The sequence below is a fragment of the Rhamphochromis sp. 'chilingali' genome, assembly GCF_963969265.1.
Source record: "Rhamphochromis sp. 'chilingali' genome assembly, chromosome: 2".
Classification (NCBI taxonomy): Eukaryota; Metazoa; Chordata; class Actinopteri; order Cichliformes; family Cichlidae; genus Rhamphochromis; species Rhamphochromis sp. 'chilingali'.
Window position 1 is genome coordinate 7884912 of NC_137930.1, and position 15847 is coordinate 7900758.

The window sequence follows — 15847 nt, forward strand, 5'->3', positions numbered from 1 at the left end:
TAATAATAATGATTGTCATGAGTATACATGTATAGTGTGTCCCAGAGTCTGCATGTAATGAAGATGTGCTTCTGTTTGCATGTAAGCATTGCATCTCCAGCTTTTTGATTTCTCTCAACATGTTTGTGCCATTTCAAACGGGATGCCAGCGTCCCATGCTATGTTGAAGATAGAGCTGCATGCATTTATACACCTACAGTAAATAAAATCTCCTATTTGGAAATATTATCTTTTTCAGGAAACATTTCTTTCTAAAGATGAAATACTAACATCTCAGCTCAGTGGGGTTTTTTTTCTTTTTGTCTGCTTCTCACTTCTTCCAGTTTGCTTTCTCTGTTTCTTTTTGTTTTTTGCCTTTTTGGACCACATCTTAGTGTTACTCGACTTACTCGTCATCTGTTCTTTTTAATCACTCGTGTTTTCATGATGTGATCTGCATGTCTGCGTAAGCTGCTGGTTGTATGTGTTTTGCATGACTGAAATTATATGCAAGGTGCTGAATGTGTTTATCTCTGCAAACTGCACTGACCTGATACTGTTTACTCTTACCACCAGATCATTACGTCTGTCGTGCTGCACATTATCTCTCTCTGTTTCCTGTTGCACTGTCTGTAATTACTGTGGTTGGAATGAAGCCAAAAGTAGGACAGACTGTATCAAGTGTGTAGCATTCCTCTGGCAAAATATATTTCTACACAGACCCACATGGCTTTCTGTGTCTGATATGCAGTTTACAAAGTGAGCTTGAGCAGATCCCTTAGAAAGATTCATTATATTTCCAAAGGTGGTAAGTAGTGTCTACATAGAGGGACTCATGAATAGGGCTTAATGGGAACAGGCCTGGGGGAGCTGGATTCTCTCTGGTCAAATTAAAACAGCCTAAACCATGAAGCCGACAGATTTACACCCTTCCTGTTCACTTCTTGTGAAACAGTGACTGCCTGCAGTGTGTCAGTGATGATAATGTTTGACAGACTAAATAAATCCATTGAGTTCTTTTAACTTTAAGTAAATTAGCACAAGGGAAAAAAAGTGTTAATGAGAAAAGTGAATTTTAAATTCAGAGTAAAGTAGAAGATTTGAATTTCAAAGATTTGTGTTGCATGTAAAATTTTTGTTTTTAAGCTGTAGTCTTCTGACTTTTTATTGCAAATTTTTGCTTATGAAATTAATTCAGCGATTTCTTTTTATTAAGTAGTTCACTGTAGCACAAAGAAACACTGGGGTAGGATTGTAACTCAAACATCCAACTAAAAGATTACTTTCAAAATTTACTTTCACTGATAAATGGATGGCGGCAGTTAGCACTACCATCTCAATACTCCAGCAACAAGGTTCTGAGTTTTAACTCCCTTTGCCAGTAACGGCTTTGTATTTATCTACCAGCAGGGGGACCCCTTAAGTCATGGTGGATGGTAGAAGATGCCTTGGGGTCAATTTAACAAGAAGTATCAGTTGACTTCTAGTTGACTAAAACTGAACTAAATGTGCTAACATTTTAAATTCACTAGCATAACAAAAGCTACATTTTTAGAATAAAGTGGGAGCTAACTGAAACATCATTATATACTCTCAACTTCACCTGAAAGAAAATCAATGTATACAGGAAATGTTTTTAGTTCAGTTTGTCAGTCTGATCAAATCTTCTCACAGCCTGTCTGATGAGATTTTAGTGCAAAATTTGAGACATGGGATGTGAGCATGATTGCCTTCGCAAGGTGTTGTGTGCCTTGTGTTTAAAGTTTGAAAAGGAGGAAAAAAGGAGACTTGAAATGACTGAAAACTGCTGAAAGACTTAAAATGGCCAGGAATTTAATTATTTGGCCTTCACTTTGTGTGCCATGTCTGGAGAAAACCGTGGCACTGCACTTCTGAGAAAGCTGAAGGTCAGAGATTATTATATTTCAGTTTTACGTTTTTAAGAAAATCTTGTTGTTATAATTCAGGGTGTGAAATGTGAAAAAACAGTGGATTTAAGCTGTTTCAACAGAAGCCTGCACCATACCAATATGCAAGAAAGTTATGTGAATATCGCTTCCATGCAAACTAGTTTAGAAAGCATACAGACACATGCTGAATGAGGAAGTACCAAAACAGGCAAAACTGTGCAAAGCCAGATTTTAACTGATGTCTTTTCTTTGCTCTCTGCCCATCTATTTGAGCTCAGTTTTATATAGCACCAAAATATTGAATGTCAGGCCACTTTGAACTGTGAGATCAAGACTGGATTAGACAGAAACCCCAACAATCCCCTATGAGGATGGTGAGAAGAGAGAGGGAGACCGTGGTGAGAAGGAAATCTCTTTTCATGAACAGAAGATCCCAGAAGTGACCAGTTTGGGGGTGAGGAGGAAGAGAAAACAAACAGAGAATGGGATGTTTTTTATTTTTTTTATTTTTTATCTTACCATTATGAAAGAAGTAAAACTTTTATTTCTTGTGCTTTTGAATTGACAGACTTAGTTTTATCTTCATGTCAAGCATTTAGAAGACTTTTACATGGCAAGAAAGGCCCTGTGATGAATCTTTCCAGCGTGACAGATTGGGAGCGTCCTTTCATGTCTTTGACCCGCTATTGATCTTCTGATTAATCACATGAGTTAAGGTGTGAAAACAGGTGTGGGTCACTCGAAGAGGAGTGAAAGAAGCCATCTATGTAATAATGTAATAGTTGATATACTTCATATGAGTCCTTTGATACTCTTTTCAAAGTAATGTCTGAATTGGAGATATAAGAAGAAATCTTGATGAGGAACTTCACATCTGTCTGAGATGATTTTAGTATCGATAATATATAAAGTCTGTCTTTATTAGAAAGGCCACTGTGTGAACATCTGCAGTGGCCTGCCTAATAAAGACAGCTCTATGAGTTTCCTGTTTTCTGACTCCATCAAAGTATAACAGTTTTATGTGTGCTGATAAATAATAGTCTTTGGTAAGCCCATCCCTCCCTCATTGTGTCATACTGGAGAGCTTATAATTCACGCCAGGAAATTTACCTTTCCAAATAAATCTATTTATCACTTTGTCTCATTCTCTAAACTGGTAATCACGGATGTGGATAAGCAAAACTAGAACAAACAGAGCAGTCTGGGCAAGATATTAGTTTTTCCCACCATTATTCTGCTCAAGTTCTAATGGCAGGAGAGCCCATCTATCAAGAGCCTTGTTTCTCTTTTTATTGATATGTGCATAATTTTCAATAGAAATTTACTACATTCATAATCTTATACCCAAATAACATATAGAAGTAGCTCCCAAGGTCTCCTAGTATTTCATAGCTTGAGAGACTAGGGGAAGTTTAAACATTAATATTAAGAGTATACCCTGCATCTGCAACAAGTTAATTAATCTAGAAACTCCTCGTTCTGAATTCTGATCATGGTATTGTCTGCCTGAAGAAAAATGTTATACTCCGTTTCCCTTATTGTAATAACATTGAGCTCTAAATGCGGATTGATCCTCATCAATTAAAAAGGGCATCACTTCCTCCAATCTTTTTGTTAGAATGGTATATTTGTGTATATTTTTTTAAATCCTGGCTCGTTACACTGACTGGTCAATATGCGGCACACATCGGTATGCTATAGGATCCCTGCCAGTTGGTCCCACAGACTTTGGTCTGTGGGACCAACTGGCAGGGATCCTCACCAGGTTGTTCAACCTCTCCCTGACTCACGCCACCATTCCCACCTGTCTGAAGGCCTCCAGCATCACTCCCAACAACAAAAAGACTAGAATAGATAGCCTCAATGACTACACAACTATAGCCTCACAAACAGCTTCTTCTCCTGGGCCACTTGGACAGTTAACAAACATTAGCACCCCACACCCAAACCCTGCCTACAAATCTGGGCCATGGTCTGAATAACTCCCATCACTCAGGGTACTCACACACAGACTCTGTTTAGACCAGCTCTTGGGAATAACCAAAATGACTGCCTCACTCTGGGGGTATGGACTCTTTGTTTTGAAGTATAATTAAAAATCTTTTGCAATAATGGTACCAATTCTTCCCTCACTACTTATAACACTCTCCTGGGAATCTGTCATTCCCCGTCAATTAGAGTAAAAGAAGAAGACATAAGCCTGTTAATTCATGAGCTGCTCTTTCTTTTGTAAATTTATCATTGTGCAATCTCCCAGCGGAGGGCAGGTCTCGCTTAACAAGAAAGTGTTCTACTACTTACTTTCTTAAAAGTAATGGATTATGTTACTTAAGTACTCCCAGGAGAAAGTAATTCATTAATTCTTGTTACATTACTTTCTGGTTTCTCTGTAAAATGACCTGTTGTTGTGAAAAAGCAACTGTTGCTGTGACTTTGCACACTTAATTCAGCTGATTGTAGTGCATGTGCAAGTGGAATCAATAAGCAGGATAGATAGGCAGGCAGGCTAACACTTCCAACGAATAGAACTACTGGGAACTGGCTCTCTACAAGCACCGGTTCTTGATTCCCATCCCTAGATACATCTGAACAAACCACAAGATTTCTGGAATAACGAGACCAAAGTGGAGATGTTTGTCGAGAGTGCACAGCAGCACCTTTGGAGAAAACCAAAAAGCACAAACACCTCAGACCAACTGTCAGCTTGCTGGTGAAGGGATGATGATTTGGGCACCTTGCAGTCACTGAGTGGAGCATAAACTCCTCTGCATACAAAAGTGTTCTAGAGTCAAATGTGAGGCCATCTGTTTGACAGCTAAAGCCTGGATAAAACTGGGTCATCAACAGGACAATAGTTTATTTATTTAAAAGGGACAGTGGATAAATGTAAATATTCTAGAATTAGCTAAAAGTCTACTTTGCATCTGCAGTCCCTGGCAGGTCAGACAAACACAATAAATAAGGAATTTAGCACGCCATCAGGCAATGTACAACAATCTAATCCAGACAACAAATACATAAAATTACAACAAAGAATGTTATAATACAATGAAACAGAAAACAACAAATAAATAAAAACATACAACATTAAAGATAACACATATTAATATCAAGCTAGTGATCATGAATCTGATTCCTCTTTAGCCATCGTTTGAGATTAGTTTTAAATGTGTTGAAGGCAGCACATTCTCTTATTACAGCTCAAATATTGTTCCAAATCTCACTACCTTTCACTGATAACACCTGTTTACTGAATGTCGTTTGTCTAAAAGGTATTGCACAATCCCCTCTGGATACTCTTCCATTGATATTGCATTTAAACACAAACTCCACCTTATAAACAGAAAAAGCTAACTTAAATATTTTACAGTTTTTAACACTTTTTTTAGGTATTTTTTTAGATAAAGTAAAACTATAGCTTTTAAATCGCCATTTGATACCTCAGTAAATATGGCCTATGCCTGTTGCAGCAGTCACTTAATCGTCTAAGTAACAATACGTCACATTAATAAGGAACTGGGAGCATTAAAACAGTTTATTCAATTCTTTATTGCACACTGTGCCTGTGTGTTTCCACAAACCGTCTTATCGTTCCAAGATTATTTTTTAAAAACTCTCATTTTGTGACAAACCCTGTGGGGACAAGTTGGCAAACGTCTTGTCTGTAAGTCGTATTATGTCAGCGGCGGAGGCTGAGCCGTGCTCCTTTCTGTGTAAGCAGGCTGGCCAGTTCGTGCGCACATGCGCACGAACTGGCCAGCTTTAAGCTTTAAGAGCGCAGCGCTGGAAGCAGACGCCAGCAAAGATCGGTAGAGAAGCACAGGCGCACTCGGAGGAGGAGGGCGCAGATCTCCTGCGGACCATCAGCTACCAGATGAGCCATCACTGACAGCCGCAGACCCGGCTCTGCGCTGGGCACCCGGAGCGAGGCGCATGCATTTGTGCCACACGGCTCTACTCACAACTTGTTCTCCATAGACACTTTTCCTCATCCTGTTTACTTGTCCATTCGTTGTCATCATGGTACTGGGCAAAGTGAGGGCCTTGGCGATCTACTTTGACAGTCTGAATGAGAACAACCTGCCGGTGTTCTCCGGAGGAGACCTGGTGTCGGGGAGGGTTGTTGTGGAGGTCACTGGGGATGTGCGGGTCAAGAGCTTGGACATAACCGCGAGAGGAGTCGCCAAGGTCCGGTGGACAGAGTCGAGAAACGCCGGAGCAAACACGGCTTATACTCAGAACTACACAGAGGAGGTGGAATACCTGCATCATTACGACACCTTGATAGGAGAGGAGAGAGGTAAGGAGTTGCTCCTTTTTCTTCTGCTGTTTCGTGATCTGTGTGAAGTGGTGCGGCGCAACTGATCACTGCAAACTTTTGACAGAAGCTCGTCCCCAAACTTTCTTACCGCGGAGTGCGTAATCGTGTGCCAGAGCCACAGAACACCGGGACCCTCCGCGCAGTGGTACTGATGCAGCAGCTGTAGGCGCGATCCATCCTCACTTAAAACCAATTATTAAAGCAAACGTTTGATACGCGAAGGGATGAGGGAGTCTGCTTTTACATGCGGACTGTCTGGATGTTGACATCACAGGGAGGAGGGAAAAAGTTGAAATCTCCCAGTGAAACACTTGATGAAAAAGAGCAAAATCGAAAACATGGCGCTTCGTATTTTAGAGCAACATTTTGGTTGAACTAATGGCACAAGGACCTTTTTACTGATGACATCTTCAACTAGGCTAGCACAGGCAACTCCCTTTGTTAGAAGCGGTTCAAACCTGTTCAGAAACTGCCAGCGAGAGAGGGAGGGGGGAGGACCAGGCTGACGCTCAGCGCGTGTTGTAAAATCAGCTGCTGCTCCTAACACTTGTATACCTGTGTTGGAGGACCAGATGATTTGGGTAAGAGTAAAACATGTCACATCAAGGATTTAGGTCACACGTGAACTGTCTGTTCAGCAGGTTTTTTTGAATTATTAGAGGTTGGGAAGATGAATAATCTCAAAACTGAAACGATGCAGCCTGCAGGAGTCTGGTCTGTGGACAGAGCTTCTTTTCCCAGCAGTCTAGAGGCACAGCTTTTGCTCTTTGTTTACTCAACGATGGATGGTGGAAAGGTCAATAAGAAAAGACACAATTTCACAGGTCTTGCAGAGTATTTAGACTTAAACAAAGTGCTGCATCCACCTGGTGGCTGTCTCTGAAGACTTCCAAAAAATCTCATGAGCTTCCAGGAGATGCAGCTTGGCTCTTTGTTGTAAGTTGAAGACATCTTTACAACATCCTGGAGTTCCTTGCAGATCTCACTTTGACCAAATCACAGTACAATAATGTGACAACACAAAAAGTAACACATTTTCAAAAGTCCGAGCCTTGAAGTATCAGAAATTTGCAATTTTTTAAGTTTAACTGATTGACTTACCATTAATAGTCGTTGTATGTTTTTAAAGGTCTGTCAGTATTTTTGAACAAATGCAATTTTTTAATCAGTAGATAGAAAACTCAATTTAAGTGGCTTATTTGTCATTTCATTCATTAAAATAAAAATTCTTTTGGGCAGATGATGGAAGGGCAGAATATTCCACATATCTCCTGTTAAAAAATTCATCATTGTCATCCTTTGCTCAGTTGAATAATGACTGTTACAGTTTACATCAACCAAACCAGAACATATCCAGCGTCTAATGATGTAACCACTCGCATTTAAAAGGTGACTTTGGAGACATATCATCATTTTTGCTTGCTAAAAGTACTTTAAGTATTATTTCAGCTCAGCTGGTAAAATTAACTTGAAGGTCATGTTTGGACCCTTTCAAAAACCTCAACACTAAACTCTCACTCACTCTGCTTCTACGTGGGTCATATCTCTTTTCTCTAAGCACAGAAGTGCCTGTAAGAAAAGAAAGATGAAACTAGCTGGGTGTCTTCTGATAACAGGGCATGACTGTAGAAGAGGACGTTTTTCCTTCATCCGTTCAGTGGTTTCAGAGTTTGCGTGAGAGCGGCAGGTTACCTGGAGTTTGCTGTTACTGTGTCTATAACACCCTTCCTCTCTACCTCCCCCACCTTCTCCTCTTTCATGCCACACACCACATGGCTGGGCTAATTGTGGGCAGGGGCTTGCCGGGGCTGAACCAATCAGAGCGAGACTTGCAAATTCATGTCACGTTGTCCACCAATGGGAGGACGAGTTGTAATGCCTGCGTTGGAGTTTCCAGCTGAAGGAAGCTGCTCAGTCTGGTTCATACCGGTCTACTCCTGCTTGCTCCGTGTTGCCGGTGACTTGACAGGGCGCACGCTTATACGCGCACTGACATACACACACACACTGGCCGTTGATGACAGTTCTCATAGCAAACACAGACATACATAAACAGCAGAGACTGAGGACGAAGCAGAACTGAGGTGGAAAGAAGCTGAAGTTCAGCAGGAGCATTTAGACGCAATATCACACACAAACAATAAGAGATGAAATGAGGAAGTGCTGCTTCTCCCACAGGGTGTGTTGCTTTGGCAGCCCTCTGACACCGCAAACAAGCTGCTTTTTCGCATTCAGGCAAAACAACTGTTACTAGAGTTTCTCAAATGAATTTTGTGACAGTAGAGAGAAGACTGGATGTGAGTGCTTCCCAAAAAGTGTAAGATATAGCCAAAAACCCATTTTTTAGGGCATAACCTCATAAAATTCAGAAGGTCGCCAGGGTGGCATCTTTAATTCTTGTTGTGATTGACCAACAAAGCAAATATATTAAGTATAAAAGACCAATCCAATTTTATTTATCTAGAAGTACGGTTGGCTCATGGTGCTTTATATTGTAAATACCCTACAGGCACAGGTAAAGCAGGGCTTATTTGTTTCAGAGGCTGAAAACTGCTGATAGCAAAGTTTAATATGACAAAGAGCAGCATATCTGGAAGCTACAAATGGAGAATCTGCAGTTTTGCTTTAAAAAAAAAAATGTATTGCCATTTTTCCATCTCCAATTGTGCCATTTTTTTTTTTATCTCCAAACCTTTTTGTCCTCGTGATCAAATGCCTTTCTTTGTGTGTGTGTGTGTGTGTGTGTGTGTTTAATAATCCCTCTGAGGTGAATTGGAGTTCATTGTGTAATAAGGCTACCTGACATTGTGCATCCATAGCTTGTACCAAAATGTAGGAGGCTAGGTGCAGTGTGCAGGTGTACTCAGTCTCAGTGTTCTCTGTCTTTCAGATGAGGACTGTCCAGAGGAGGGCGTGACTGTCCTGCACCCAGGCTTACATGAGTTTGCTTTCAGCTTCAACCTGCCTCAGATGTGAGTACACGTACACCTACACGTACATGAGAATTTCATCATTAATTCTTCCCTTCACTGCATTTCTCTTTATTTTCATCAGAGCTGAGGTTTTACAATTTTACAGTCTTGAGAAGAAACATTTGAAGATTAAACCTAAGATTTAGAACTATTGTCCTGTTACAATAAAACAATCTTTTGTTGTTGCCTCATGTCAGTGAACTAGTTATTCCACACAGTTTTATTTAAAAGTCTAATCACCTGATTTTAGGTAATTTAATTACATAATTTGCATTAAAACTGTATTGAAAACTCACCAAATTGTTTTTATAATCAGAATTTAACAAAAGGATTAAAAAAAATTCTCAAAGATCAACAAGAAGAAATGTGATGTGAAAACATGTTCATGACATGGTTGCTGACATGACTGTGAAGAAATAAATGCATACATTAATAAAGAAAACTGAATGCTCTCTACTTCCTGTTTTGTTTTTTTTATATATTTTCTGCTGGAACTTAAATGTAACGCAGCACAGAGAAAAATGTGTTTGTGAGGAGCTGTTTTCTATTTTATTCCCACATTATCCAAAATTGACATTTAGTTTCTTCACTGGACATTTTTGCAAATGAGTGCTTCCACATCGTGGACCAGATTATGTATAATTAACATTTTTAAGCTAATATGTTCTTGTTGTAATACAAAAATATACAAAATATACATAAAACTAATCAGTCTTAATTCGGTACGATCTACACTAACCTAACTGCCGTCTCCACTCTTGATGTTGTCTCATTAAAAACATATCTTCCACAGATACTACCTTCTAATATTCACATAACCAAAGTAATTGAGAGATACATCAATCTTGTTGATGATGTAAAAAATCTGAAACTTGGATAACAAAACATTTGTAATCAGACAAATGTATCTGATGAAATACAAAATTAGGAAAATAAGGGGGTGGAGCGGGTATAGATAAATAAATAGTATCAGTATAGAGGCACAATAATGCGGTTACTGTTTACCTTGTAAAGAAAGATTTCGCTTACGACTATGAACCTGCTCCGTGACCTGTGTAACTGTAGCTGAGGCTTCATGTTTCAGATGTCTATAAGCAAATTTTACTAAAGTAACTGTTGCCGTCTGTATTTGTCACATGGTTTTGTTTATATAACTGTTTGAAGGCCCAGACAGGTACAGTTACCTAAATTTTTTTTTTTTTTGAAGATTAAACAAAGATTAGAGACAGATTTGTATACCAGGACCCTGAGTTTTACCTTGTGAACCTTTGGAGGTATTTGACCCCTAGGTTTTGATAGTATATTTAAAAATGAGGGACAGCAGTAAGAGACGCTGACCTTCAGTTATTTTTTTTCTGAGTACCAGGACTTGTTGTACTGGTTCTTGTTCTGAAGGAAAGGATGTTGAACTTGCACACAGAGCATAACCACAGACCACCCACACTTTTTAATCGTCCTCCCTTCCCGTCTTTTCTTTTTCTTTCTCAGGGCTCTGGCGACTTCCTTTGAAGGGAAGCATGGCAGTGTGAGGTACTGGGTGAAAGCTGAACTGCACCGTCCATGGCTGCTCCCCGTCAAAGTGAAGAAGGAGTTCATTGTGTTTGAACACATCGACATCAACACCCCCCTGCTGCTGGTAAGCCTGTTCACTTTACGAGGAAAGATCCGTATGACTCCCAGTGCACTGCAGCTGTGTAGCTTAGCTTAGCACTAAGACTGGAAACATTGCTAACACATCTACAAGTAACATGTTATTTATCCACACAAATAAAAAGATAGACAGCTTTTATTGTGGTGTTACTCTTAGTTCTTCTTCCATTGCTGCATTGTTCTCATGCTGAAAACAGTGGTTTTAAAAATGTCAAACTGCTCCTTTAAAGGGTCCAGGTTCTGAGTTGAATGCTGTTTCTTTAAAATCTTTTGCCAGCAGTTTAAAGAGATCATATGTGTTAACAGGCCCCTCAGGCTGGTACAAAGGAGAAAACGCTGTGCTGCTGGTTCTGTGCTTCAGGCCCCATCTCCCTCAGTGCCAAAATAGAGCGAAAGGGCTACACACCAGGTAAGCCACACCTCCTACAACTTCCCCCAGGTGTTCTCTTCTATTTTTGGGAATTCACTTATCTTGCTTCTCTCTCAGTCTGACAGACTGATTTCTTCTCCCCTCTTTCCAAGGTGAGTCAATCCAAATTTTTGCTGAGGTGGAGAACTGTTCATCACGCGTTGTGGTCCCTAAGGCCGCGCTTTACCAGACTCAGACCTTCTTCGCTAAGGGGAAGGGGAAGGAGATCCAGCAGCTGGTGTCCAATGTGCGAGGAGATCCTCTGCCACAAGGGAAGAGCCAGAGCTGGGAGGGAAAACTGCTCAAAATCCCTCCTGTGTCCCCCTCCATCCTGGACTGTCCCATCATCAAAGTAGAATACGCCCTTGTGGTGAGTTCACATGTTTTTTCATATGTTAAATGAAATATGATGCCAAGCTTCCCTTTGCTGATTTTATTCAGGGACACTGACAGGAGCATAAAACAAAGGATTCAGAATACAGGATATTTGCAAGGTTACATTTGTCTGATAAAACTGCATTCAAAGTCAACTTGATAAATACGTTGGACTATTTTAAATCCAATGAAAAATGCCTTCGAAAAATAAAAGAAAACAAAAGAAAAACAATTATTTGCTACTGACATCTGATTAACTGATTATATGAACTGATTATCTGATTAACTGACTAACCTTTTTATAATACCCTAGCACTATTTGGCTAATAAGCTGGTACAAAAACAAAAGACATATTACTTCCTTGTGATGTACAGATAGCCTTAAACAATAATAAACTCATCATAAACCTGCTTTTAAAACACTAAAACATTCATTCACTTGTCTCCTTTGCATGTTTGCTTCCTGCTTGCAGGTGTACGTGGACATTCCAGGTGGTTTGAATTTGTCACTCTCATTGCCGTTGGTGATAGGAACCATACCTCTTCATGCTTGCACCACCCGCACCTCCAGCATCAGCAGCAACTGCAGCACTTTGAGCTGGCTGGGCCTGCCAGAGAGACCTGAGGGTATGTACTGTAAATGCAGATGCTTGCATGCATGTTTATGTGCACAGGGTACAGAATGTCAACTTACGCCTGTTTGTTTATTGCAGCTCCACCAAGCTACAGTGAGCTGGCCATATCAGAGTCTCACAGGCAGGATTATCTGCAGGGATGTGATAGGTCTGACGCGGAGGATGAGGACCGCGGATCTCTGCTAACATACATCACAGAGTTCAGATATCTGCCTCCGCCACTGTATTCGGAGGTACTTTTATCACACACACACACACACACACACACACACACACACACACACACACACACACACACACACACACACACACACACACACACACACACACACACACACACACACACACATCGTCGCCTCACAGGAAAAGTGCCCAAACAACATAAACAGACCTAGAATGAAGTCCAGTCTTTGTACAAAAAATATCCAGACAAGACACAAAAACATCTAAAATAACATGTCATTCAGTGAGCCCAAATCACAAATAGAATTTGAACCACTTTTATGATTTTCAGACCTATCCAAAACAAAGTGAAATCACTGACAAACAGAATTAGGAAGCAGCACCTGTATGGGTACAAGATGTAGACGCAACTAATAAAGGCTAATGACACACAAAAATACATTTGCCTCACAAAAACAAACTTCACCTTTTTTCAGTGTTATAGTTATCACTTCACGAGGATCCTGTAGTCATAAAGCTGTGTTTTCCCCTTCCACCCCTTCCCTCTAGGTCGATCCTTATCCTGACCCCTTGGAGGTGCAAGGGACTGTGGAGGTCAGGAGACCTGACACCTGTCCCTCCCGCTGAGGAGAGTCCGGGATCGCTGAAGCCTGTGCACAAAAAGACAGAGCTGCTCTCAGCCACCTGGCCCACACAGCCAGCTTCTCACCAGATTATATATCACCGTAAATAAGGCTGGACTCTGCCTGACCCGGGGAAAATCAGCTGAGAGAGTATTTGGTGACCATTGAAGTGATGGACCAGGGATTTCATGCCGTGCTGGATCCGCCATATCGTGTGCTCAAGACATGGCAAAAAAAGACAGTTTTTTAACACCACTTTATGACTCTGACAAGGCAGAGAACAAAGACTACTCCAAGTGGTCAGAAGAAGCCTCCTCCTGCCTCACAGTGAATTTTGCACATGCCGTTATTACTGTTTTACTATCAGTGGTTTTCTATACTGCAGATTGCCGCAGGCCTATACGCTACAGTATATATATATGTATATGTATACATAGAATATTTCACTCTAAATGGGCACATTAGTGACAGGATAAGAGCTATCTGCAGTAGTTCAGATGGCTGAACTTGTGACTGTGGCCTGAAGCTGCCACTGTCCCCACTGTCCCCCCTGAACAAAGATGAAAATTCATTGAGATTCAAAAAAAAAAAAAAAAAAAAAAGACAGATGGCATCACTGATGCAGAAATGTGTCACATCAACGACCACCTCGAGCGTTTAGAGCTCACGTAGTGTGTGTGTGTGTGTGTGTGTGTGTGTGTGTGTGTGTGTGTGTGTGTGTGTGTGTGTGTGAGTGAGGGAAAGAAAGTTTAGAGACCAGGTGTAAACCCCAACTGGGTCCACAGAAAAAGCACAACTGCAACTAACTAAGATAAAATACCGCAAGTCGCCTGCTGGTTTCAGCTCTAAACTAGAGCTTCTCTTGCTGTAGATTTATCCAGAAGCTTTGTGCTTGCAAAAAAAAGAAAAAAGAAAAAGGCAAAGCATAAAAGGTAAATGTTTACAGTTGCATATATCAAATTGAGAATGTTGTCCAAACATGACTTCTTCCACGTAAAATTTCAGATTACCAAGTGCAATATATTTTTGTATTTGTGATTTTTCTTTTGCACTAGTTTTTCATATACTCTGTTGCTGTCTATTCCATTTGCGCATTATATTGTTGTCATGATCAACTTTTGATAAAATAAAAGATTTATTTTATAACATAAGACGGTGGATCTGAGTATTTGTTATCATTCTTATATGTTGCAATAACACCCAGGAAACTACTGCAGTGGGTCAGTGATTACAAACTGCAAAAATCAAGCTTAGCATCACGGGCAGGGAATTCTCCAGGAATTTAAAACATTAATCAAAAAGCAGTACAGTACAAAACATTTCCTAAATTTTAGCGTTATGTACGAGGAGGCATGTCTGCTCACCATTTAAGAAGTTCAAACAATAAAAATAAGAATAATATAACAAAAAATTATTATTTAAATTCAGACATGTAGACAACCAATAATGCCTAAATTCTGGTTTAATTGTAAATAATAAGTTTTCTTATCTTTTCTCGACACATGTAACTTACCGTTCTGGTTCTAGATGCTCAAGTCAAAGTGCAGCAATTTGATAATTCTGCCTGATCTCAGCCTGCTTTTGTTTGGAGACGTAACCTGCTTAAAGGTACATGTCACGACTTGGTTTCAGAACTTTTATTAAAGAAAAATAATGTGGCGTGTGGCTCTTCCATTGGAGGTAAAGCTCTCCAACTTGTGTTGATTTGACTTCTTTATCAAGTGGTAGTACAAATACTTACTGCTATCTTATTTATATATTTCAGGAGTTTAAAAGAACACTGCTAAGGAGAAGAGGCCTTCATCACTGAGTAATGGTGTAAAATGCAAAAATGTGTCACATTAATAGAAACAAAAAACAAAAAAGGGAGGTAGCACCACTGTGTAAAAATCTTTGTTACACCCTGTGATTTGTTACTGCAGCTGAAGATTCCTCTCCAGCAAGCAGCCTGCTGGAGATGTAGCAAAGCAGATGTAGGACAGAGCTCACATGAGCTGCTGACCTAGTTCCCCACTGCACACTGGCAAACAGCAAGGAGGGAAAAACAGAGTCAAGCTTTTGCTTAATGCTGTTTTCACTCGAGCTGTGGCATAGCTTCGCAGGGAAAAAGATGTAAATAGAAATGTTGGAGAATACTTTTCTGTTCCATTCTCTCAGAAACAGTCTTGTATGTATTATTGTAGGGTCAACCTTACAATATAAAGCGCCTTGAGGTGACTGTTGTTGTGATTTGGCGCTGTGTTACTAAATTGAATTGAATTGAAAAACTGGTCTTATGCTGGTTGTACACTCTTACTTACATGAAAAAATAGAGTGTTTGTGTGTAGAGGGTAAACACTCATTTATTCTGTGTGAAATAACTCATGGAATCCCCACAGAAACACCTCATAGCCTTTGGCTGACATTCTTTTGATGACTTTTGCTGCTGCATCACAGCCTGCAGTGATAAGATTGTCTGTCAGCTGCTGAAAACATGCAGAGCAGGATTTCAAATGATGAACTCAGTCAATTTTTAAGGTCAGAGCTGCACTTCTTAGAATGCCCACTTGACTTTGGCGACAGATAAGAAACCAATGCTAAGAAAGACAACTTGATAGCATTTAAAAGCATGCTAACAATGTAGTACAATCAAAGGGCCTGATCAGCTGTGTCTGGCCGACCTGTTACCAGTGTTGAGTGTAATGCAGGACATATGTCAAATCTAAAAATAGGTGTGAATTACAAAACATACCGAAGTAAAGCGATCTCCTTTGATCTCAGAGAGCACGCTCATAAAGCATCTTGCCTGTT

The 15847-nt window shown here is 40.2% G+C and overlaps 1 protein-coding gene across 1 annotated transcript; it reads left to right on the plus strand.

The window, feature by feature from the left end:
* Window positions 1-4720: 4720 nt before the first annotated feature.
* arrdc3b (arrestin domain containing 3b) lies at window positions 4721-13795 on the plus strand. The gene is made up of 8 exons (XM_080874183.1): window positions 4721-6189; window positions 9101-9182; window positions 10671-10818; window positions 11139-11241; window positions 11355-11611; window positions 12090-12243; window positions 12330-12484; window positions 12984-13795. Exons 1-8 carry the CDS (start codon window positions 5910-5912, stop codon window positions 13059-13061), a joined length of 1257 nt encoding a protein of 418 aa, XP_080730309.1. The 5' UTR covers window positions 4721-5909; the 3' UTR covers window positions 13062-13795.
* The last annotated feature ends 2052 nt before the right edge of the window (window positions 13796-15847 follow it).